General features: G+C 37.4%; 1 protein-coding gene across 1 annotated transcript; it reads left to right on the top strand.

The window, feature by feature from the left end:
- The first annotated feature begins 280 nt into the window (after positions 1–280).
- On the top strand, positions 281–2,746 carry LOC149232462 (GDSL esterase/lipase At1g74460-like). The gene is made up of 4 exons (XM_089381924.1): positions 281–521; positions 661–791; positions 1,825–1,892; positions 2,659–2,746. Exons 1-4 carry the CDS (start codon positions 281–283, stop codon positions 2,744–2,746), a joined length of 528 nt encoding a protein of 175 aa, XP_089238050.1.
- The last annotated feature ends 22,818 nt before the right edge of the window (positions 2,747–25,564 follow it).

Genomic DNA, 25,564 nt, shown 5'->3' with positions numbered 1-25,564 from the left:
TAAAAAATATCAGCAGTTCATGAAGATTACTCTGCCACCCTTTTCATGCAGGTCCGTGGTTATGTGGAAGCTGTTTTGAATAGTACACCTTAACGATTTTTCATTCTAATACTTCCTCCTCCACTTTTCGTCTATTGTTGGTCATATTCATACTTGAATCTACATATCGGACAGCGATACTAAAATCACCACCTTTTATTATAAATACCAGAGGATCGCAACGTGTAATTCGAACACAACAACAATTGCAACAGAGCATTTTGAGTATATGAGGGGAGAAATGGAGAGGCTTGTGACTGAGGCAGTGAGTACATGTTTCATAGCAATCATGATGGTGGTGGTGTTAAACACTATCATAGGTGAAGCAGAAAGAGAAATAAAACCTGTATCCTTTATATTCAAGGATTCTTTGTCAGATGCTAGAAACAACAATCACCTGCCACAGAGTCTAGCCAAGTCCAATTATCCATGGTATGGCATTGATTATGGTAACGGAATGCCTACCAGCAGATACACCAATGGTTGAACCATTTGTGATATAGTTGGTATTTCTTACATCCCCCAGCTTCCATAATTCAACTTGTTTCAACTTGTGAATATTTATTTGTATGTTGGGCATTTTGGAGGTATTGATTTGATTGGGTATTGCTAATATTGTAGTTGAGAAAACAAGTTTTCCAATCCCGACACTGATCCTGGATCCATCCACTGATGACAACACCGTGTTGATACAAGGTGTCAACTATGCTTCGAGTGGTGGAGGCATTCTAAATGAAATAGGATATCTTTTTGTAATAAATACTCAACATTACTCACTCCTCTGGTTTTTTTTTTTTTTTTGGTTAATTTCATTTTCTCACCTATTGACTGTATGCTCATGTAGATTCAATGACTCTGTTTGTGGAGCCAAATAGAGTTGTTTCAAGGGACCAATATGTCTATTTCCAATAAAATCAGGCATGCCAAAGTGGAGAAATTCTTTAGTGAATCCATTTATTTAATGTCCATCGAAAGCAACGACTACATCAACAATTATTTGCTCCCTGTGGAGGCCGATTCCTGGTAATATGCTCCCGATGATTTCATAGACTATCTTATTTCAACATTGTGCCAACAACTTACGTGAGTTTTCCTGAAGCTTAAATTTGAGACTATTTTTTCGATATATGTTGTGCCCAAGTTTACTAATGTTCTTGATGTTCGAGGTTTCGAGTAGTGGTCTCATCACTCACCATGCACTCAAGTACATGCACTCAAGTAAAGGGGCTCATGCTTTACTTGAGTCTGTGATGAAGGGGCTCATATTTTACTTGAGTCTTTGATAAAGGGTGGTGAGACCATTAGAAAATCAATAAACTAGTACACAATATATATTCAAAAACTTTTATATCAGTATGTTTTACCTGAGTCTGTGATAAATGATAAAGGGTAGTGACATCATTAGAAAATCAATAAATTGACACACAATATATATCCAAAAAAAAAATTATATCAGCATGTTTTACTTGAGTCTGTGATAAAGGGTGGTGACACCATTAGAAAATCAATAAACTGGCACACAATATATATCCATAAACTTCTATATCAACATGACCAGTGGCCATGGAAATATACACTCACAAATATTTTATATGTCAATTGGCGCAGACACTACATCAATTAGGCGTACGCAGATTGCTCTTCACAGGATTGGGACCTCTAGCCTCTTGCTGCAAATGTTCCCAAAGTAAGACATCCATGTGGATGAGAACACAATACAACCATACAAAATCTCAGCCTTTATTCAGTCCATGATACTTGAATTGATGATTTGATGATTTGCAGGCTGTGGTGCTTTGTCAAGTTGAGAAAGCCAAGGATGAAATGATGATCCAACTTTATAGCTCAGTCAGGTAAGGTTTAATGACAAAATGTGGTTAAGGTACGTCAATAATTAGTTTTATTATTTTCCCATTTCTGTATTTTTCCAAACTGATTTTGATTTTCACTTGAAATCAAGTCTCTTGGGACTTTACGAAAGTAGTGTTTTTTGTCATCCTCTGCAAGTGTAGTAGACACCTGTTGATTGGAGCACTGTACATTTGAGCTTTTGGGCTGCCTTTTCAACTTTTTTTTTAAAAAGGTCCTACATGGATTTAAACTTGGATTGATCCCAAGAGAACTTTTGACTTATCAATTCTATTTTCCCGTGTTGACATGTATGTAGTTTGGGCTAGGTAGCAACACCTTTTAACCTAAATATCAATGACAATGGAGCAACTATGAGCCCTTTTTTGTTTCCTTTTTATCAGCACTCTGTTTTACTCATTTATGTCTTTTTATTTTGAATTTTAATTTAATTTAATTTTGAATTTATAGATAGACTATGTTATTGGTTGTTTTGATCAATACTGGTTTGCTTTTCCTGCTTCTGTTGGCATTTTCCTCGTTGAATTGGCGAGGGTTCTGTATTTTTTCACTTATATTTATTTGAATTTTAATTTAGTTTAATTTTGAATTTATAGGCAGACTTTGTTATTGGTTGTTTTGATCAATACTGGTTTTCTTTTCCTATTTCTGTTGGCATTTTCCTGATTGAATTGGCGAGGGTTCCATGTTTTTCCACTTCTATTTATTTGTTTCCTTCTTATTTACTGATTGCGATTTTGTTTGTTGCAGTATTCATGGGCAATGTGAAGTTACCATGTTTGATGTTACTGCAGGATTGACTTACAATAATGTCCCAACGTGGCACAAATATCTTTGAGGTATCTCTTTTGCAGAGGGGTTGGATCTCTAAGTAGAAATGAAGGTTCTTAATTGTGTGGTGGCACAACTGCCTGAACCGATTAGCTAAATATCTTTGTGAATTTTAGGGTGTGTGAGAACATTCCTATTGTTCTTTGTGGAAACAAGGTTGATGTGAAGAATAGGCAAGTGAAAGCTAAGCAAGTTGCTTTTCATAGAAAGAAGAATCTTCAGTACTATGAGATATCTACAAAAAGTAGCTACAACTTTGAGAAGCCATTCCTGTACTTGGCATGGAAGCTCTCAGGGTGAGCCTTTAATCTAGTTTCTGATGCTCCCTAATATGAATGTTATATTAACAAATTTACATTGATTCCATAATGGGTTATTTTTATAGGGATCCAAACCATCATTTTGTGGAGTCACCTGCTCTTGCTCCTCCTGAGGTTCAAATATACCTCGCAACCTAGCAGAAGTAAGTAGAATGTTATTTTCTTATTATTTTTTGTTAACTTTTATTGAAATAATTTGTTCCATTTCTAAAAGATTGAAACTTTGGCTTACAATTGTTTATGTTGTCAGGTATGAGGCATAACTTGTAGAAGTTGTGGCCCAACCCCTTCCAGATGACGATGATGATGCTTCTGGATAGCTTTGTTTAGATGCTTTTGCATATTTAGGGATTGGTGGATTCAATTAGTTTTGTATCATTGGAGTTTGCTCTTGAGTTCTGACATTTAATTCTGATTTGTATTTGGGGCTTAGAATAGCATTATCACATTTCACTATATGCGATTTGGGTACTGTGGAGATGTTTTCATCAGTGGAGTTGGCTAAGCTATCTTAGTTCAACTCCATTACAGAGCTATTTTTATATGCTAAGACAATTTTTTCCGTTATATACTCTCGCGCATTTTGCACAAGAACTTTTTGTACTCTTCAAATATTTCAAGAATGCTCAAGTGCCTTTCGTTGTGTACTAGTGGGGGAAATGCTAGTTGTGATGATTGTTGCTTGTAATATATTATGGCTGGTTAAAACTTTCTCTGAAAATTCTAGCTATGTCTGAGGATTTATTTTAACTCTAAAATTGGTTTACATAGTTGATAACTGTGGCTATGAAGCCTGCCTAGGTATTCTTGTGGGTATGTTGTCTGTCGAACACATAAAGGTATCGCTATTTCATTAATTGGCTCTCGATTGATTTCTGCATAAAGATTCACATTGTCTAAATCTAAAGTTGTTTCCATTCAATAGTCTACAGATTCTTCTTTGACTATAGTAAAACTGGGAGATGGAACACTTATCAAAGCTAAGGTAGCATCTTAAATCCAAACTTCTCACTCCCATTTGAATTGAATCCCCTCTTGCTAAACAAAGGTAATATTAATAACCCATATGCACTGGTTTCTATCAGACAGGAATTTTTGTGGTGGTTTCTCTCATACACGAGTACTATTTGTGAACTTTGAATGTGAAACTACTTTGAAAGTACATTCAAAATGATTTTATTTATTTATTTTTTAAATAATTTTTTATATTCTCTCTAGAGAGACAATAGTTTGAATTATGGACATATAGTCACATTCAAAATGATTTTATTTATTTACTTTTAAATAATTTTTTATATTGTCTCTAGAGAGATAATAGTTTGAATTATGGACATATAGTCACATTCAAAATTATTTTATTTATTCTTTTTAAAATAAGTTTTTATATTGTCTCTAGAGAGACAGTAGTTTGAATTATGGACATATAGTCTCTATAGAGACAATATGCTTTTAATATAAGCTATTGTCTCTAAAAAGACAAAAATGTAATTGTCTCTAAAGAGACACAAATGAAGTTGTCTCTAGAGAGACAAATGAAATTGTCTCTAGAGAGACAAATCAAATTGTCTCTTAATAGACAATAATTCTTGTCTTTATAGAGACAATAATAATATGTGTTCTATATTGTCTTTATAGAGACAAATTTTTGAGACATTATATTTTGCCACACCCACTTACAGACAATATTTAAGACAATACACAAGTTTATTTTTGTCTTAAGTTAAGACAGTTGACTCGAATATTGTCTTAAAACCCCCCTACATGTAGTAGTGATGGCTGCCCATACGCGACTTCCTGTCAACTATTCTCGGACATAAATGCACATGGTTGTAACCCCACTCATCACATTGTCTGTGACAAGTGTTAGTTCTCCTACCTATTGATTTGGTTTGCACCATCCAATGGTGGTATTTGATTTGGGATCATCCATCTACCTAACACTTGGGTTTCCATTGGCATTCCTGCTCATTTGCATTTTCATGGTGGAGAGTCTTACCGATCTACTTCTCGCCTACTCATGGTTTCATTGTGGTTTTCGTAGCCCGGTCTCCATGCCTTGTGGCAAACCACAAAGGGGTAAATCTGAGCCTTCATTATCTGCAGAACTGGTGAGGGTCTTGAATCGTTCTCAGTATGAGCCAAAGGCTGTCTCGATGCAAGGTGTTAAAGCATTTCTATGCCGGTCAGGTGGGGCGCTCAACTCTCCAACTTCTAGATTATGTGGTAGTTGGTTTCCTTAGCACGAACCAGGTAATGGTTATTTAGTCTATTGATACATTTGGTTTTTACAAGCTTGCGAGTACTCCAGGCATATCTAACCCCATATTTCTATTTCGTGCAGATGTGGGACCCCTGTGCACAGCTTGCAAAACTTAGGTAAGAGTTAAACCTCTGTTCTTTGTTAAATACCACTCCTAAGGTTAATTTATTATCCAAGTCATAACATTTTCCTATGGTGTTGTAGGTATGTCTCATTTTTAAACTAAAAGGGGCTAGCTGTTAAATATACTGGCTCATTGACGAGGCTTACTCACAACTTCGCATTTGATATAGGTTGAAGCTTACTTTAATGGCCCTTACTAGTTTGTTGAAGCGGTTTAGGAATTTTAATCCCGTGGATTTCTATGAATTAGGATTTATTTACAAATAGTTGTAGTTTTATGCCGCGAGGTTGATAGGACTCACAGACTATGAAGTCAGTTCCTTATGCAATTAATTCCTTCCTATTTGACTGTTTGGACGAGATCGAGAAGGGTGTGATCTTAATTTTATCTGCTAGGTTTACTTTGTTCATGCTAGCTATACTATATTAAATTAGTCCACTGATATTTTGAGTTGAACCATTATAGAACTTGATTGTAATTTTTGTTGGAAAATACTCTTCGTTTGAATTGAACTCAACAGAGTATAATTATGCTCTAAATTTTCATGATCTTTTAGGCGTTGTCTATGTAAACCTCCAATGTTGTATGACTTTGAGGCAGAGCTTGGGAATTTTGGTTGAATATCGAGGGTATATGCAATACATGATTTTTCATTATTTTTCCTTGAGTTTTTATATTAGTTATGTCACTCGATTTCTCTTTGTTTGAAATGTTGTCTGCATGTATAAATATTTAGTGTAACGAGTGTTTATGGTTTAATTGAAGAAACTAGGGTACATGGATGTGGATGGGTTCTTTACAAACACGTTCGCGGCTACAAACCCTAGGTATATGAAGAGTCTATAAAGAAATCATATATTCCACTTGAAATATATGAAATAGTTTGCTGAGTTAAATTCCTTCTTTAGTTACGGAACTTACTATGTATGACAGAGGTCTAATATTTTAGAACTATATGCTGTAGCATGATATGTTTGCCCTATATCTTGAAATTATTTATTTTTAGTAGAAGGATGATAAGAATTGATTTTTATAGTTCATATACTTATTTATTTCCAGATTAAGCTGACATTCATCTATAATGCTATTTTTCTCATTAGCTAAACATTGATTGTTAACTGACACTTATACCATCCCCGTGATGTGTATTAGTATCTTTTGGGAAACATGCATTGTCTTCTTGCTCTACTATTCTGCCCAGAAACTAGTAATGATTGTAATTATCAGTTTATACTAAATCATTTCCAAACTACCCACCTACAGTAAGCAGATCATTCATTATAACAACATTACTTCAGTTCACAATAAACATTCAATAGCTCTACACATAATAATTATCATGATAGTATCCCTTATCTCTATCTTGTTACGTATATGTTAAATAATCGAAATCTCTCTCCACCCAGCCTTGGAACTAGCAATTACGTTCAAGTTCCCCCTCCAAGTCCTTCCACTTCTACCAAAATGAAACAACTAGATACCTTGGGCATCAAGACTCTGTCCAGCCTCAAGTCTCATACCCCATAGCTTATTCCCTAAAGTTTCTTTCCCACTGGTTATATTTGCCAACTCAAGGAATAATATAGCACAATCCTCTGCTTTCCAACCCTGCGAAAGTTCTACCATATTTTCCCTTTAAGGAAACAAAACAAAAACTAAAAGAGCAGTTGTAACTGTACTTAGAAGTTGGTTTAACTGTTTTCTATTTATTCTTTTAACAATCTGGTCCAATGTCTTTTCAATTAAAATTAATAGTATTTGTTCTGAATATTCTAAGCCCAATAGTTTTAACAGATAAATAACATAAATGAAATTAAACTTGGTATAAAGAACAACTCATGAAGTCTTGTTGGGTGTTACAACTCCCTCCCCTCGAGAGGAACACCATCCCTGGTGTTCTTTCTCTATGCAAATAGTGCAAGATAAGCATTTCGCATGGCCTCCTGTTCTTCCCAAGTAGCCTCATCTGGGCCAAAGTCCTTCCACTTCACTTTAACTTGGATGATGGCTCGCCACTACAAGGTAGTTTCTCTCCGATTGAGGATATGAAGAGGCTGTGCCAGAAATTTTCCCTTGGGTTCTACCTACATATTCATATTATGTTGTCAGAATATTTCAAAACATTAATCTTTTAATCATAGTGCTTCCTATTTATCATTACCTGAATACTCTCCCAGTTAATAATGTGTCGAGGGTCGTAAGTATAATTTTTAACAATGACACATGAAAGACATTGTGTACTCGGATGTGGCCTGGCAGTGCTAGTTTATATGCCATAGGCCCAATCCATTCTAAAATATGGAAAGGCCCACAATACCGTGGTACCAATTTTGCAGAACCTATCCACTGCAAGGTGCTCTTCCGAGGTTTCACTTTTAGGTACACATGATCACCTAGCCAGAATTGTTTATGGGTTCTCTTCCCATCTGCATACACTTTTTGCCTATAGTGTTGCCTTTAAGTTTTGGCGAAATTTCTTAATGGTAACCTCCATCTCTGCTAGCATGTCGGGACCCAATGCTAATTTATTTTTTGCACTATTCCAATCCATGGGTACCCGACACTTTCTCTTATAGAGTACCTTGAAGGGACTCATACCCAAAGATTTGTGATGCTCATTGTTGTAGGTGGATTCCACCAAGTGGAGATAATCTTCCCATTTCTGTGGTTGTTCCATTACAAACATGCACAACATATCCTCCAAAACTTGATTTACTCACTCTATCTGACCATTTGTTTGCGGATGATAAGTATTACTAAAATGGATTTGGGTCCCTAGTCCTGTAAAGAGAGTTTTCCAGAAATCGGATGTAAATTTTACATCCCTATCATAGATCAACATTTATGGTATCTTGTGTAGATGAAATATATCTCTCATAAATATGTCTGCAAACTCCACTATTTTGTAAGTGAATTTTATAGGGATGAAATGAGCAGTCTTGCTCAATTTTTCTACAACTACCATGATTGAGTTGTACTGCTTTCTGATATGAGGTAACCCTATAATAAAGTCTAGAGTTATGGTCTCCCATTTCCATTCTAGAATGTGTAGCCGTTACAATAGACCCGTAGGATGTTGATGTTATGCTTTCACCAGTTGGCACTCTAAGCACTTAGATAAATATTCAGCCTCATCTTTTCATAAACTGGGCTAGAAATAACTTTTCTTAATGACAGAATAGAATTTCTGGTATCTTGGGTGGGCAACATAACGATTCCTATGAATCTCATCTAGTAACATCTGCTTCATAGAAATTTGGTTAGGAATGTAGATTTGATTTCTAAATGTTAACATGTTATCAGAATTGATTACATACTCACATTGCTTCCCTCTTACTTGGGATTCTGAAGCTTGCTGCCATAAAAATCTAAATTCTGGATCCTTAAGGTAAGCTTCTCAAATAACTCCTAGTAACTTAGATTGTAGTATACCTAGGGGGGATAATATGGGGTACAAAGCGATGTACCCAAGGGAATAATGTAATAGTGGGATGGGCCATAGTAATAAATAAGGTGGTTAACCCGTATCATGTAAGGGACCACAAGTAGTTACCAATAATGTAATAAGACCATGGTATTAGATAGATGGTAGTGAGGGAACCATGGTAATGACCCATGGCATTGTATGTATGAGGCCTATATAGATGCTAGAGACTCCCCATTGAGAGATTTCAAGGAATATTGTATAAATAGGCATATGGCTTGTGGAGTGTTCTCCTTTCTTAAGGAGTGAATGTATGATGTTACCCTACCTTAAGGGTTTTGATTAATAAAGAGAAGCAATTTCCATATATATTCAGATCTTATTATTTCTTGGGTTTATTTCTATTATCATATAATTTGGATCAGATCTATAACCAGTGGTATCAAAGCTATAACAAGTGGTATAAGAGCTATAACATAGATTGTGCATGACTGAAATGTACTTCATAGATGCAATGTAATTTTCTGCTTAAAGCATCAGCTACCTAGTTTTATTTTCCATTGATGTGTTTTAAATCAAAATCAAATTCACTTAGGAATGTTATCCATCTAGCCTAGCGTGTGTTTATATTAGATTGATTAAATAAAATTTTCAAACTGCTATGGTCAATCCACAACAAAAATTTCTTCCCCAGAAGGTAGTGCCACCACATCTTTAATGCATGCACCGCGGTCAACTCCAAATCATAGGTAGAGTAACGTTGTTCATAATATTTCAATTCTCGTTACTCATAAGCAGTAAATTCACCTTCTCGAGTTAATACTCCACCGACGCCTTCTTTACTTGCATCAATACATACTCCAAATGATTTTTCCGAAACTGCTACCTTTAATACTGGAGCGGTTGTGAGAAGTTGTTTTAGATGTTCAAAGCTTTGTTGGCATTCTACTGTCCAGTGGAGAGCTCGTCCATTTTTCTAAAGTGAAGTCATTGGGAAGGCAATTTGAAAAGTCCTTTATAAATTGATGGTAATGCCGTGCCAAGCCTAAGAAGGATCTTATGTCAGCCACGTTTTTCGATTTTTTCCATTCCACGATAGTTTTGATTTTCTATGGATCCACTACTATCCCTTATGCTGATATAACATGGCCTAGGTACTGAAATGGATCTTTGTAAAAATCGCATTTGCTAAATTTTGCATACAGTTGATTTTCTCACAAACTTTGCAGTACCATTCTGTTGAGGGCCCTAAAATCGGGTCAACAACAAGGGGGATACCCACCCGGTCCGGAACCTGGTTGGCGGCTCCTTGCCCGTTTGGTGTAGCGGGTCCGACTGGGGATAATGCAACCAACTTCCCAATCTAAAGGATGTGTGTGTGTGTGTAGATTTTGATGATGCTAATCTAGAAGTAATTTTAAGCTAATTTAATTCTAAACTCTAAACTGACTCTATGCTACTGTAATCTAACAAAAACAACACATCTAATCTACACTAACCCGGGGTAGAATTCTTTCATCATGAGATCTAAAAAGATTTCATACAATAACTGGTAATAAAGATCATTCATCTATCATAAGAATATAAATCAATTAAGATAAACCATTCTGCATAAGAAGTTAGGCAAAACAGTTGTGAACAGCATATCACATAATAAGTTATTCATATGTCAAGCACAAATAAATGACTTCACCGTACAAAAGTGCCAAATGGTAACCCACACATTCATACATTAACATATCAACAACTCAGTTGTATATCACTCTAAGAATATAAGCAGAAATTCGTCAAGAGATAAAAGTACCATTTATGACTGATTTTCACTCACAAACCTCAAGCAATAATGATTTATCTCTACTTACTTCTAACGTCTACTAAGAGTACAAAAGTGCAACATCAGTAGCAGACATTAAAATGCAAACATAAATAAATCTCGATCCATCCATTCATCAAAAACCCCCTCCGAGGGTGCAAAAGTGCATGTTTTGAGGACAAGTTTTTTGACAAATTTTCGGACCCTTCTCCAAATGCCATGAGAAGGGTTAAATACTACTAACTAACTAATCTTAATTACACAAATTTAGGAAATGGCTTCAAATGACCGCCCTTTTACTAAAACAAATTTATTTCTAAATATTGAATCTAATTTCTAACCGTTTCTGTATCTGCTCCTTAGTGCTGTAAGCAATGCAAGGTTCGCTTGGAAAGAGTCGGCTGGTTGTCTTTTCCTTTTGTTCGAGCGATAAAAGTAGAAATAACAAGAGCTGGCACCTCTTTCTGACAAACTAGAAGATATTTTTGAAAATCTTCCTCTGACTGGGTGTCCTCGCTGCGCGTATATTTAGTATAGCCCAGATTTCTTTCAAACTGATTGTGTTGTTGCTATTTCGGTTTCTGGCCATGCGAGTGACTCAATGAGTTAGGGATTTCGTTGCCTGAACAATCTTCCATATTGAAAATTGCTTCCGTTCTTTGTTCCAGGCTTTTCTGGAGCATCCTCCCTCTTTAGCGTTTTTCTTTTTTCTTTACCCAGTCTGAGCTTCAGGATCTTTTGCAAACATGCTGCTTTTGTGCGCCTTTGACTCTGAGTATTGGATAGTCTATTTTCATCAGTGTCTGTTGAGTGATACTCTGGAATCCGCAGTCCTTCTACATGCGGTATTCATTTGCGAAGTCATCTCCTCTCTATTCTTATAGTATTGGTGCTTTCCCCTTTTCCTTAGATGTTTCCTGCATATAGATTTATATTAGTTGCTGCCTTACAGTTTACGCAAAGGAAAAGAGAAATGACGAAAAGATTGACATGAAAGCTTTAAGTTCTAATGGCATAATCATGACACTCATAATGACTTGACTCTTCGAAAAACGCAACACAATCATTCTTGGGTATTTTGGCGTACAATCATTAATTTCCCTTAAGGTGCGCGCTCAATTTTGGGTTTACAGATCATGCCGAGGAAACTTTGCGATGAGTGGTTTCTGCGATTCGCATCGCAGCATCGAGGATTGCGATGTCGAGAAGTGTCATCGCAGCAATTGATAGTCTCATTCATCACAGATCGCAGTTTGTAAGATCGCAGATCGTAAATCGCAAGATCGCATTTTTCATTTGATCACTGTGTGCTGCTTATGCGACGTTGCGATATGCGACGTCGCATATCGGCCGTCGGCGATTCCTTAGGTTTTTCATTTAAGAGCGCTTTCAAAATATGCGATGGGATGAATTTCGCGTCGCTTCTTTGCAGCTTATTTATGCGCATAGGAAAACGCTTCACTCTCTCTTTGTGATATATCTTTTAGGGAGTTAAATACAAAAATTTTGATAAAAACATTTTTGGGATTTTTTGTTAAGGGTCCCCCTTTGCTTGATGTTATTGCTAATACCAAACAAAGAGGGGGGTTGTTGGTGACCACAACAATGGCGATTCACTGTGAAGAACCAGTTATCTCTGCTTTTCTATTGACATTTCCACTTCCGAAACAGAAAAATTTTCATATGTCTAAATTTTGTTATGGACAGATAGAGTAGATTACCCCTTATCCTGTCAGTGATACTTTGTCTCAACCTTTTTTTTACTCCAATTGTCTGCTTCCTTAGGCTTAGTTCTTGCATTCACACCAGACATTACTCGGTCTTTTTTAAAGATAAAATAAGGTCTTCTCTGTGTACTGGCTTTAAAATATGCTCATTTGTCGTAGGTAGAGCCTCTGCTGCCCGCAAGCGTCCATAGCCTCGACAGGGTTACCATGTTATCCAGCAATGATCCTTTTTCCTGCTTGAGGTTATTTACAACATTTCAGAGAAAAATCCTTTTTGACACTTTTTCCTTTTTTATTCTCTAAAGAACAATGTCTTGGTTTGGTGGCCAAATTATGACACAGTCATTCACTTGATTTACACTTTTGCTGAACAAGCTGGCTCGTGATGAGACCCCTTGTCTTTTGATTGCAACAATCTTGAGTCGTTGCCCTGTTTTGATAGACAGTATTGGAAAAGTCAGCAAGTTATAATATATGTGATCATGATAAGCCGGCTCGTGATGAGACCTCTTATTCTTTGAGATATAGTGCTTTCTCGGATTGTTTCTCTGAACGCTGCGATTTCCTTTAGCAGGGAGGAAGTCATTGTTTTTCCTTAAGAAAGCTCTAGACGATAATAATAGAGTTTGAAAACAACAGCTTTACAGAGAATATTTATTTTATTATTGATGATACCTTTCATTGTGCTGACATAAAACAATTTTTTACCAAAGGTTGCTTTCATCAATTTTTTTGAGGTTGAAACTAACATCATATTCAGGCTAAAGTTAACTCTATTTGTCAATAATAAAAATCAGATTTTTCGAAAAATTTGCTATTTGTACAAGCGAAATCAAAATCTGATAGAGAATTGGTGTGCTCTTTCATGAATCCTTTTAAATGATCATTTACAACCGGTTTTATTTATAAGAAAGAGAAAAACAAAATAAAAACTAAAACTAACCTACAAAAATAGAAGAATGATCTTCTATGGAAAATACATTTTAAGAATCTGTCCATTCACAGGCAAAGAATCTCTTCTACCTGCCAAATCCTGCAACATAAACGTCGATGGGCCTATGACTTCTACAATCTGAAAAGGACCAAGCCACAGCTTCTGAAATTTCGTATGTTTTCCCTTTTCTTCATGAGCCTTATCCCATTTCAAAACTAAATCTCCCATCTGAAAGTTTTTTTTGGTTATGATGCTTGAGTCAAAAGAGGATTTTATTAGCGCTTGGTGGTGAGCATGGGTTTTCTTAGATTGTTCTCGTTGTTCTTCTAGTTTGATTATTTGCATTTGTCTCAATTGTAAGGAGGAAGTAGATACTTCATCGATGTGTTGTACTAAAGACAAAGAGGGAATGACTAAGTGAGTTGGAAGAACCACTTCTTTCCCATAAACTAAATTAAAGGGAGAAGTGCCGATTGAAGCTTTCTTCGTAATTCTATCTGCCCATAAAGCATTTACCAGCGCTTTGTGCCAATTCTTTTGGTTTTTGTCGACTGTTCTTTTAATAATCATGATTAGGTTTTTGTTTGTTGATTCAGCCAACCCATTACCTTGCGGATAGTAGTTGGCAGAAGACTTCAGTTTGAACCGTCTTTTAAGTGCAAACTTAGTCATTGTATTTCCAGAAAAGTATGAGGCATTATCAAACATTAAGGCCGTTGGCAATCCAAACCTAGTGATGATAAATTGATCTATGAATTCAATAATGTTTTCAGAATTAACTGTCTTGAGAGGAACTGCTTCTACCCATTTAGTAAAATAATCTGTTGCCGTGAGGATATACCTATCTGCTTAGAAGAGTGAGGAACGATCTCACCTATTATGTCCAAGCCCCATTGGCTGAATGGTTGCTCGATGTTGACCGGCAGTAGTGGCATGGATGATTTCTTTTGTTTCCCTGCAGCAGTCTGGCAGACTTGGCATTTCATTACGTGATCGTATGAGTCTTTGAACAGCGTGGGCCAATAATATCCTGCACGTAAGATTTTATGTGCAGTAGCATCTCCAGCATAGTGTCCACCTGCTGGTCCATCGTGGAGTTCCTGCAAAACCTTTTCGGCTTCAGTTTTCTCAAGACACCTAAGAAGTACAGAATCGTAATTCCTTTTAAACAGAACATCATTTATGAGCTGGTATTGTTTAGCTTTCAATCTCAGAGCTCTTTTCTTGGTGTGATCCAGGTGTGATGGAGCATACCCGTTCTTAAGATAATAAATGGTGTCCGCATATAATGATTCTGCGTCGTTTAGGCTTACCTCATATGTATGTACCTCTTCAGATGAGTTCTCAGGAATTTGCGATGCTCCAGCTAACATCTTGCAGAAGCCATGACCTCTTACGATGTTTGCTGGCTTGATCTCAAGATCGTATTCTTGTAAAGCGGTAATTCAATTTGAACTCTTTTCGCCCACATCCTTCTATACCAGAAGGTTTCTTACCGCTAGAAACGGTACTACGACTTTGGTATGGGCTTTAAGTAAGAAAGGTCTGAAATATTTGATCGCTTTGAAAACAGCATATGCCTGTTTCTCCACGTCTGAATAATTGAGCTCAGCACCTTGTAAGTTTGAGCTAAAGAATGTGATTGGAGCTTCCGCCTTCTCTTGATTTACTTGAGTTAAAATCACGACATAAGATTTCTCTGAGGCAAAAGTGTATAAGATAAAAGATTCTGAAAAATTTGGGGTAGCTAAAGATGGAGCGTTAATGATAGCTTGTTTGATCAAGTTGAATGCTTCATGCTCATCTTGACCCCATTTAAAATTTGAATTCTTTTTTATCATATTTTGTAAAGGAGAAATAATACGTGAAAAATCCGGGACAAACCTTTTTACAAAATTGATTTGTCCAAGGAAAGATTGCATGGCCTTTTTGTTATGGGGCATGGATATTTCGGAAATTTCTTTGATTCTGTCAGTTTCAATGTGAATACCAGATTTCGACACTATGAATCCTAGCAATTTCCCTTCACTTAATGCGAAAAAAGATTTCTTTGGGTTAAGTGAAATCCCATACCTTAAACATCTTTGAAAGATTTGTTTCAAGTCTTTGAGATGGTCGCTTCGCTTCTTGGAGTACACTGTTATATCATCCAGGTAAATCACTACCGATTTATTGACTAAACCTTTAAACGCGATGTCCATGGCTCTCTAAAAGGTAGCGCCAGCATTGATCAGACCAAATGGCATCTTCTGATATGCATATGTGCCCCATTTGGTTCGGAATGTGGTTTTCAACTGATCATCGGGATGTACCAGCACTTGATTGTATCCTGAAAATCCATCCAGGAAAGACATTAATTCTGAGCCCGCTACTGCCTGTAGTATTTTCTCCATAGGTGGGAGGGGAAAATTGTCTTTCTGACAGGCTTTGTTGAGATTCCGGAAATCAATACAGATTCTAATATCTCTGTTTTTCTTTCTAACGGGCACCATATTGGATACCCATTTGGAATGTTTGACGGGGAAAATTATTCTGGCTCTCAACAACTTATTTAGCTCAGTCTTTATCTGATTTTCTAAGTTGGGGTGGATTTTTCTGAGCTTCTGCTGGACAGGTTTTTCATTGTCAATCATAGGGATAACGTGTTGAATTATAGAAGTGTTGTATGTCTTCAGCTCATCGTAATTCCAGGAAAAAACGTTTTTGTATTGTCTTAGAAGACGGATATATGCTGATTTTTCTTCAGGGGCTAGGCCGTGGCCTAGATTAACGTTTTGTGGCTTCTGATCGGTCCCTAGGTTCACTAATTCATAGTTCAGAGTAGAATTGTAGAGTTTAGAATTGGCAGACCTTTTAAACCGACTTTTCAAATCATATAAGTCTTCTAACTTAACCACAGATTTAGGTATAGCATTATCAGTGCTATTTTGTTGTATTTGGTGATCATGATGGTCTTTGTCAATTATTTGATTTGAGTAGGATCCTTCAGAAGTGAGGAAATTTACAATGTCAGGATCGTCGTTGAATACTCTCCAGTTGGTGATGTTGTCAGGGATGGATGGTGTAAAGATTAATTCTATTAAGAACCTATCTGGACTAAAATCTTCGGAGGGAATAAGTCTAGAAGCTACGTTAGCTAACAGGTCTGCGCTCGCATTTTGGAGTCTTGGGATTGACGAAATATTGAATGCTATGAAATGTGAAGTCAGATCTTGTACTAAAGATTGATAGTGCTTTAAATGACTTGACAGGCAATGTATGGTGTTACGTACCTGTTTGACGACAATCTCAGAATCTCCAAAGACTTGAAGATACTTAACATTCAACCCGATTGCTTTGTATAGGCCTTGCACCAAGGCTTCGTACTCCGCTGTATTGTTTGTGCAATCGAACTCAAGTCTGCATGTAATCATGATCTTGTTTCCGTCTGGGCTAATCAGAACGCATCCTACTCCTGCTCCCTCGTTAGATTTAGAGCCATCAAAATATAATTTCCAAAACAAAGATGTATTTACAGAGTTATCTAAAAAATTAAAACATTTTGAATCATCAGTTTGGGAAAAAATTTCAACTTGGGACAAAACTGAATTTTCTAAGTAAGGTGAGGTGTGAGCATTGAAATTGCCGAGGAAAGAATCTACCGAGTAATTGCCTATGATGCTGCTATTGTATGTTATTGCTTCATTTTCTCCTTCCAATTCTGTCACTATGTACTTTTGGTGCAACTCTCGTTCAACCTTTATTTGATTCGGTTTACCGTTGTAGGGTAACCACATGTGCGACCAGTCGGTTGAGAAATATCCATGGAGTTTTTCGGACCAATCCCTGCTAAGAATCAAACCATAGAATTCAGGGATATCAGCTACTAGAATGTCTATAACCTGACATACCTTCGGGTTAGACGACAATCTTATGGTCACTTGATTAAGTTCACCAATCACTTCGACTTGGGATCGATCAAGTTGAACTATGCGCACTGCGGATTTTTGTGGCTGAACATTCAATTTGGCACATATTGATCTGGGTAAAATATTTGTTGAAGCACCAGAATCAACCAAGCAATTGTGCACATTTTTATTGAAAATTTCATAAGTGAGAAGAAAAGGAGGAGTATGGGATCTTGATCTTCCTCCAATCAAGGCAATGTCATTTGGATCAATCTTATTGATCATGTTGGTTGGAGGTCTTCCCATGTTGTGGGAAGCTACAGCTGTAGGTAAAGATGTAGTAGGCACGGCATGTAATTCTTTCATCATTATTTTCTGTTGATGTTTCAATTTTCTCAATTCGTAAAGAGTGATATTAGCCCTAGTCTTTTTCATGTCATCGATAATGTTATACTCCATTTCATCCGACACTATCAGTGTTCTTGATGGAGGTGCTTGATCTGATTGGACTGGGCTAAATTGGGTCGCTCTAGCAGTTGTTTTCTTTGTTGCGACCTTAGCTTTTGTTGCAGGGCTTGCACCCTTTTGTTTAGGGGTAGTTTGGGGAGGATCAAGTTGATTTTTTCTTCGTGTGCTAACCGGAAATGCTTCTTGATCTTCTTCTTGTGGGAGGATGAAATCCCACATTCCTTGTAGTTCCACAACTTCTTCATCATCGGTCTGCCTCTCAGTGGTATTCTCTTCTTCTTCTTCTTCTTCAGATTCGACGTTTGAGACAGCATTGGGTGGTTTCACCTCCATGGGAGGATTTCTTTTAAAAGCTCTGTAGGGCTTTTTTGAAGAAGTTTCTGCTACTTGTTTTGTTATGTCAATCATCTCATTGGACATGGCCTTTAACACTTTTTGTAATCCTTCCATATCGAAAGGATCTTTCGTTTGTTTCTTCTTGGTGTCTTCTTTGAAAGAGATTTTCTTAGATTTGCGTTCTTCTATAGCAGATCTCTTTTCCAGGGCTACTACGCGCTTTTCTACTGCTAACGCCTCTGTCAAGTTTTCAACTAAGGTCGTCTTGTTTTCCCTATCTACGAAGATAGCCAAGTTTGATGGTAAGGTCGTGATATACCATTCACATCTTACTTCCTCGCTGGGTTGAGAAGCAGCGGGAATTTTGTTGAGGATCTTATTGAACCGTAAATTGAAATCTTTAATGGGTTCTCTAGCCTCAGCTTTAAGATTGGATAGGTCATTGATCAATGTCGCTGTTGATCTGTCATCACCGAACTTGGTAAGGAATTGACTTTGAAAAATGTCCCAACTTGTGATGGACCTGGAAGGTAACAAAAAGTACCATGACCCGGCTGTTCCTTGCATTGTATAGGGAAAAAGCTGGACATCAGCATCCTCGTTGGTAACTCCATTGAGATTAACAGAAAGCATGAAATTATTGATATGCTCTTCAGCTAGCATGCCTGTTTCTGGATTGAATTTAGGTAGCCATTTCTCAGGATGGGCCGGTATTGGGCTCAGGGGTGGAGGCATTAAAACCGCCCCAGGATTGTTCCATGGAGACTGGGCCATCGTTGAGCTGCTAGTTAATGAAAGTGCAGAGGATGGTCCCTGATGCTGAGAAGATGAAGATATTATGATCTTTGATGATTGAAGAGGAAGGGTTGTGGAAGATGGATGAGTGATTTGGGGTGAGGATGTGGGTGGTTGACTTCGCGGTGAGGGGGTTGAAATGGACGAAGTAGATGAAAGAGTCTCACTGTCAGACTCTGGTGGTGTTTTCCTTGCTCTTTTCCTAGTAGGGAGAGGAAGTTCACTTGGTTGTATGCCAAATTTTTCACTCTTCAATCTGGTAAGGGGATGAGCAGGGTTGTACTGCGAAGTCACGCTGCTATGAGATTTATCAGACCTCTGAGAAAAAATAGAGAATCCCTGGAGCTTACGAATCAAAGTTTGAATTTCAGGGGGTTCAATGATAAGCTGGTCTGATATATTAGGGTAGGTAGCAGCGGTGGATACTCGAGCGACTTCTAACTCCAGGTTTAACCGTACTGGAGAAGTCGGGGGAGTTGATGAGGGTGATTTACTCTCAGAATGGTATTTAGATTTTGATTTAGGTGCCATTCATAGTTCGAGCCCTCCTTCTAGCGCCAAATATGTTGAGGGCCCTAAAATCGGGTCAACAACAAGGGGGATACCCACCCGGTCCGGAACCTGGTTGGCGGCTCCTTGCCCGTTTGGTGTAGCGGGTCCGACTGGGGATAATGGGACCAGCTTCCCAATCTAAAGGATGTGTGTGTGTGTGTAGATTTTGATGATGCTAATCTAGAAGTAATTTTAAGCTAATTTAATTCTAAACTCTAAACTGACTCTATGCTACTGTAATCTAACAAAAACAACACATCTAATCTACACTAACCCGGGGTAGAATTCTTTCATCATGCGATCTAAAAAGATTTCATACAATAACTGGTAATAAAGATCATTCAGCTATCATAAGAATATAAATCAATTAAGATAAACCATTCTGCATAAGAAGTTAGGCAAAACAGTTGTGAACAGCATATCACATAATAAGTTATTCATATGTCAAGCACAAATAAATGACTCCACCGTACAAAAGTGCCAAATGGTAACCCACACATTCATACATTAACATATCAACAACTCAGCTGTATATCACTCTAAGAATATAAGCAGAAATTCGTCAAGAGATAAAAGTACCATTTATGACTGATTTTCACTCACAAACCTCAAGCAATAATGATTTATATCTACTTACTTCTAACGTCTACTAAGAGTACAGAAGTGAAACATCAGTAGCAGACATTAAAATGCAAACATAAATAAATCTCGATCCATCCATTCATCAAAAACCCCCTCCGAGGGTGCAAAAGTGCATGTTCTGAGGACAAGTTTTTTGACAAATTTCCGGACCCTTCTCCAAATGCCATGAGAAGGGTTAAATAGTACTAACTAACTAATCTTAATTACACAAATTTAGGAAACGGCTTCAAATGACCGCCCTTTTACTAAAACAAATTTATTTCTAAAAATTGAATCTAATTTCTAACCGTTTATGTATCTGCTCCTTAGTGCTGTAAGCAATGCAAGGTTCGCTTGGAAAGAGTCGGCTGGTTGTCTTTTCCTTTTGTTCGAGCGATAAAAGTAGAAATAACAAGAGCTGGCACCTCTTTCTGACAAACTAGAAGATATTTTTGAAAATCTTCCTCTGACTGGGTGTCTTCGCTACGCGTATATTTAGTATAGCCCAGATTTATTTCAAACTGATTGTGCTGTTGCTATTTCGGTTTCCGGCCGTGCGAGTGACTCAATGAGTTAGGGATTTCGTTGCCTAAACAATCTTCCATATTGAAAATTGCTTCCGTTCTTTGTTCCAGGCTTTTCTGGAGCGTCCTCCCTCTTTAGCATTTTTCTTTTTGCTTTACCCAGTCTGACCTTCAGGATCTTTTGCAAACATGCTGCTTTTGTGCGCCTTTGACTCTGAGTCTTGGATAGTCTATTTTCATCAGTGTCTGTTGAGTGATACTCTGGAATCCGTGGTCCTGCTGCATGCGGTATTCATTTGCGAAGTCATCTCCTCTCTGTTCTTCTAGTATTGGCGCTTTCCCCTTTTCCTTAGATGTTTCCTGCATATAGATTTATATTAGTTGCTGCCTTACAGTTTACGCAAAGGAAAAGAGAAATGACGAAAAGATTGACATGAAAGCTTTAAGTTCTAATGAATGCATAATCATGACACTCATAATGACTTGACTCTTCGAAAAACGCAACACAATCATTCTTGGGTATTTTGGCGTACAATCATTAATTTCCCTTAAGGTGCGCGCTCAATTTTGGGTTTACAGATCATGCCGAGGAAACTTTGCGATGAGTGGTTTCTGCGATTCGCATCGCAGCATCGAGGATTGCGATGTCGAGAAGTGTCATCACAGCAATTGATAGTCTCATTCATCGCAGATCGCAAATCACAAGATCACAGTTTGTAAGATCGCAGATCGCAAATCGCAAGATCGCATTTTTCATTTGATCACTGTGTGCTGCTTATGCGACGTTGCGATATGCGACGTCACATATCGGCCGTCGGCGATTCCTTAGGTTTTTCATTTAAGAGCGCTTTCAAAATATGCGATGCGATGAATTTCGCGTCACTTCTTTGCAGCCTATTTATGCGCATAGGAAAACGCTTCACTCTCTCTTTGCGATATATCTTTTAGGGAGTTAAATACAAAAATTTTGATAAAAATATTTTTGGGATTTTTTGTTAAGGGTCCCCCTTTGCTTGATGTTATTGCTAATACCAAACAAAGAGGGGGGTTGTTGGTGACCACAACACATTCTCAAGTGTTGTTTGTGTTCCACTTGTTTTTTAGAGTATATTAGTATATCATTGATGAAAATCAATACAAACTTATCCAAAAAGGGATGGAAAATTCTGTGCATTGGGCTCATGAACATGGTTGGTGCATTGGTAAGGCCAAAAGGCAATACCACGAACTTGTAATGTCCATAACAAGTTCGGAATGTGGTTTTACAGATGTCTTTATCCTTTATTCTGATTTGATGGTAACCAGACCTTAAGTCAATTTTTGAGAACACGCTAGCTCCCTGTACTTGGTCAAATAAGTCATCGATGCGAGGTAGTAGGCATTTGTTCTTTATGGTGAGGTTATTCAGTTGACGATAGTCAATGCATAATAGTAGGGTTCTATCCTTCTTACGTACAAATAGTATTGGGGATCCCCAAGGAGACACACTTGAGCATCTGTATCCTTTATCTAATAGCTCCTGCAGCTGCATTTTAAGTTCAGTCAATTCCGGAACACTCATACAATAAGGGGTTTTCGAAACAGGGGCTGCTCCAGGCATTAATTCAATTGTAAAATCAATGTCTCGCCTTGGTGGAAATCCTGGAATAGATTCAAGAAATACGTCTAAGAAATCCTGAATTACAGGAATATTCTCTAGAGAGGTAATTTTATTTTTATCATTGTTGTACCCTACCTAAACAGCATAAATCTGGCACCTTTTTCTTCACACCTTCCGAGTTGGTTGGTCATGATAGGGCGCAGCTTCAGATTCTTCTTACTTCTTTGAATTTCTTTTTCCTGTCCTGATTTGGTAAGATAACTTATGGAATTTTTTTTGCAATATACCAAGGACCAGATACCTTCTAGCTAGTCCATCCCTATTAATACATCATATCTGCCTAGGGGAAGAATATTCTGATTGACTTGGATAAGTTGTCCTAAAACTATTATAGGACAATTTTCTATTTTGGTTGACACCTTTCTTTTGGTACCAGTAGCTAATTGAACTAGCCACGACCATTTGTATTTACTGCTTTGGAGTTGACATCTTTCTACCACCTTAGGACTAATATAACTTAGGCTAGCGCCTAGATCAAATAAAACAGAAACAGATTGGCCAGCAATCATACCTTCGCATTCGATCATAGTGGGCTAATATTCTACCTAATTATCATCCAATGCCACATTAATCCTGGGCATGCCCTTTGCGATATCCCCTACTGTAGAGGCTTCTTGCATGTTAGAAAGTTGCTCAGTCCGAGCTTTCTTCAAGCAGTTTTTGTAATAATGTACCTCTCCGCATCCCCAACATTGCAGTGGCAGTTTTGCTAGCTGTTCAGTAATAGTTCTGCTAGTCCTTTCATGTTGTCTATTCTCACTGAAGGTCTGAGTTCTGGGTGGGTTTCTTGCAAACTTTCCAAAGGTCCTTTTCTGATTATTTCTGTCGTGCATGTTTTTCTGATGTCTGTTTGGTGGAAAATTCCTCATTTTCTTTGCAACAACTCCTTTAGATCCTTCGTTTTTCTGCTTCATCTGCTGATAAAAAATGTGAGCCTTTCGGACTGCATCATCCATGGTTTAATAATTAATTGCCACATATGATATAAAATAAAGTCATATCTAACTGACAGATTTGGGGTACTGAAACCACAGAGGTTTTTACCAACCCACAAGATTCGTGTGACCCTTCATGAGGTGATTGGGTTATACCTTGCCTTGGACTTTATGGCTACCTATACACAACTTCCTATCAACTGTTCTTGGACATTAATGTGCATGGCCCTAACCCCACTCATCACTTTGGATGTGATAAGTGTTAGTTCTCCTTCCCATCAATTTGGTTTTCACCATCCAATGGTCGTATTCTCTTTGGGATCATTCATCTACCTAACACTTGTGTTTCCACCGATGTTCCTACTCATTTGTATTTTCATGGTGGAGAGTCTTACCGCTCTGCTTCTCGCCTGCTCCTGGTTTCATGTGGTTTTCGTAGCCCGGTCTATATGCCTTGTGGCAAACCACAGAGGGGTAACTCTGAGCCTTCATTATCTACAGAAATGGTGTGGGTCTTGAATTGTCCTTAGTATGAGCCAAAGGTTGTCTCGATGCAAGGTGTTAATGCATTTCTATGCTGGTCAGGTGGGGCGCTTGACTCTCCAACTTTTGGATTATGTAGCGGTTGGTTTCCTCAACATTAAGCAGGTAATGGTTATTCAGGGTATTGATACATCCAGTTTTTACAATATTCCCACTACTCCAGGCATCTCTAACCCCAGATTTCTATTTCGTGTAGATGTGAGATCCCTGTGCACGACTTGCAAAACTCATGTAAGAGTTAAACCTCTGTTCTATGTTAAATAATTCTCTTGAGATTAATTTATTATCCAGGTCATAACATTTGCCTATGGTGTTGTAGGTATGTCACATTTTTAAACCGAAAGGGGCTAGATGTTCAATATACTGGCCCATTGGCGAAGCTTACTCACAACTCCACATTTGATACAGGTTGGAGCTTACTTTCATGGCCCTTACTGGCTGGTTGATGCGGTTTAGGAATTTTAATCCTGTGGATTTCTATGAATAAGTGTTTATTTACAAATAGCTGTAATTTTATGTTGCGAAGTCAACATGACTCGCAGACTATGAAGTCGGTTCCTTATGTAATTAATTCCTTTGTATTTGATTGTTTGGACGAGACCGAGAACGGTCTGTTCTTAATTTTATCTACTGGGTTTACTTTGTTCATGCTAGCTATATTATAGTAAATCAGTCCACTGATATTTTGTCTTGAACCATTACAAAACTTGATTGTAATTTTTGTTGGAAAGTACATTTCGTTTGAACTGAACTTGATAGAGTATAATTATGCTAGAAATTTTCATGATCTTTGAGATATTGTCTATGTAAACCCCCAATGTTGTACGAATTTGTGGCAGAGCTTTGGGGATTTTGGTTGAATATCAAGGTTATATGTGATACATGTTCTTTCATGATTTTTCATTTAGTTCTTATATCAGTTATGTCACTTTATTTGTCTTTGTTTAAAATGTTGTCTACATTTATAAATATTTAGTGTAATGAGTGTTCATGGTTTAATTTAAGAAACTAGGGTACATGGATGTGGATGGGTTCTTTACGAACTCATTTGCAGCTACAGCCCCTAGGTATATGAAGAGTTTGTAAAGAAATCATATATTCCACCATAAATTTATGAAATAGTTTGCTGAGTTAAATTCTTTCTTCAGTCACAGAAATTGTGGTGTATGACAGAGGTCTGACATTTTAGAACTATGTGCTATGGCATGATATGTTTACCTTATATTTTGAAATTATTTATTTTTAGCAGAAAGCTGATAGCATTGGTTTTTACAATTCATATACTTATGTATTTCTAGATTAAGTCGACACCCATCTATAATGTTATTTTGCTCATTAGCTAAACATTGATTGTTAACTCACAGTTATATCGTCATCAGGATGTGTATCATTATCGTTTGGGAAACATGCATTGTCTCCTTCCTCTACTAGTCTACCCAGAAACTAGTAATGATTGTAATTCTCAGTTTATACCAAATCATTTCCAAACTACCTACCTACAGTAAGGGGATAATTCATTATAACCACATTATTTTAGTTCACAATAAACATTCAACAACTCTACTGATAATAATTATGATGATAGTATCACTTATCTGTATTTTGTTATGTGTATGTTAAATAATCGAAAGATCTCTCCACCCAGCCTCGGAACTAGCAATTACATTCAAGTTCCCCCTCCAAGCACTTCCACTTCTACCAAAATGGAACATCTGGGTACCTTGGGCATCAAGACCCTATCCAGCCTCAATTCCCATACCCCCCAACTTGTTACCTCAACTTTCTTTCCCACTAGTTATATTTGCTAGCTCAAGGAAGAATATAGCACAATCCTCTACATTCTAACCACCCCAGGGTTCTTCCCTCCTTTCCCTTTAAGGAAACAAAACAAAAACTAAAAGA

This window comes from Pinus tabuliformis, chromosome J, assembly GCF_031772625.1.
Source record: "Pinus tabuliformis cultivar Carrire ecotype Pingquan chromosome J, CPIR1, whole genome shotgun sequence".
NCBI lineage: Eukaryota > Viridiplantae > Streptophyta > Pinopsida > Pinales > Pinaceae > Pinus > Pinus tabuliformis.
The sequence above is the reverse complement of the archived record's forward strand: the minus strand, read 5'-3'. Positions and strand labels throughout refer to the sequence as shown.

Bases quoted from the DNA above. Each gene is read 5' to 3' on its own strand.
- LOC149232462 (XM_089381924.1), top strand. From the start codon at position 281: ATGGAGAGGCTTGTGACTGAGGCAGTGAGTACATGTTTCATAGCAATC. The intron at 522-660 runs GTTGAACCATTT...CTAATATTGTAG, and splicing joins TACCAGCAGATACACCAATG to TTGAGAAAACAAGTTTTCCA. The intron at 792-1,824 runs GTAATAAATACT...GATGATTTGCAG, and splicing joins ATGAAATAGGATATCTTTTT to GCTGTGGTGCTTTGTCAAGT.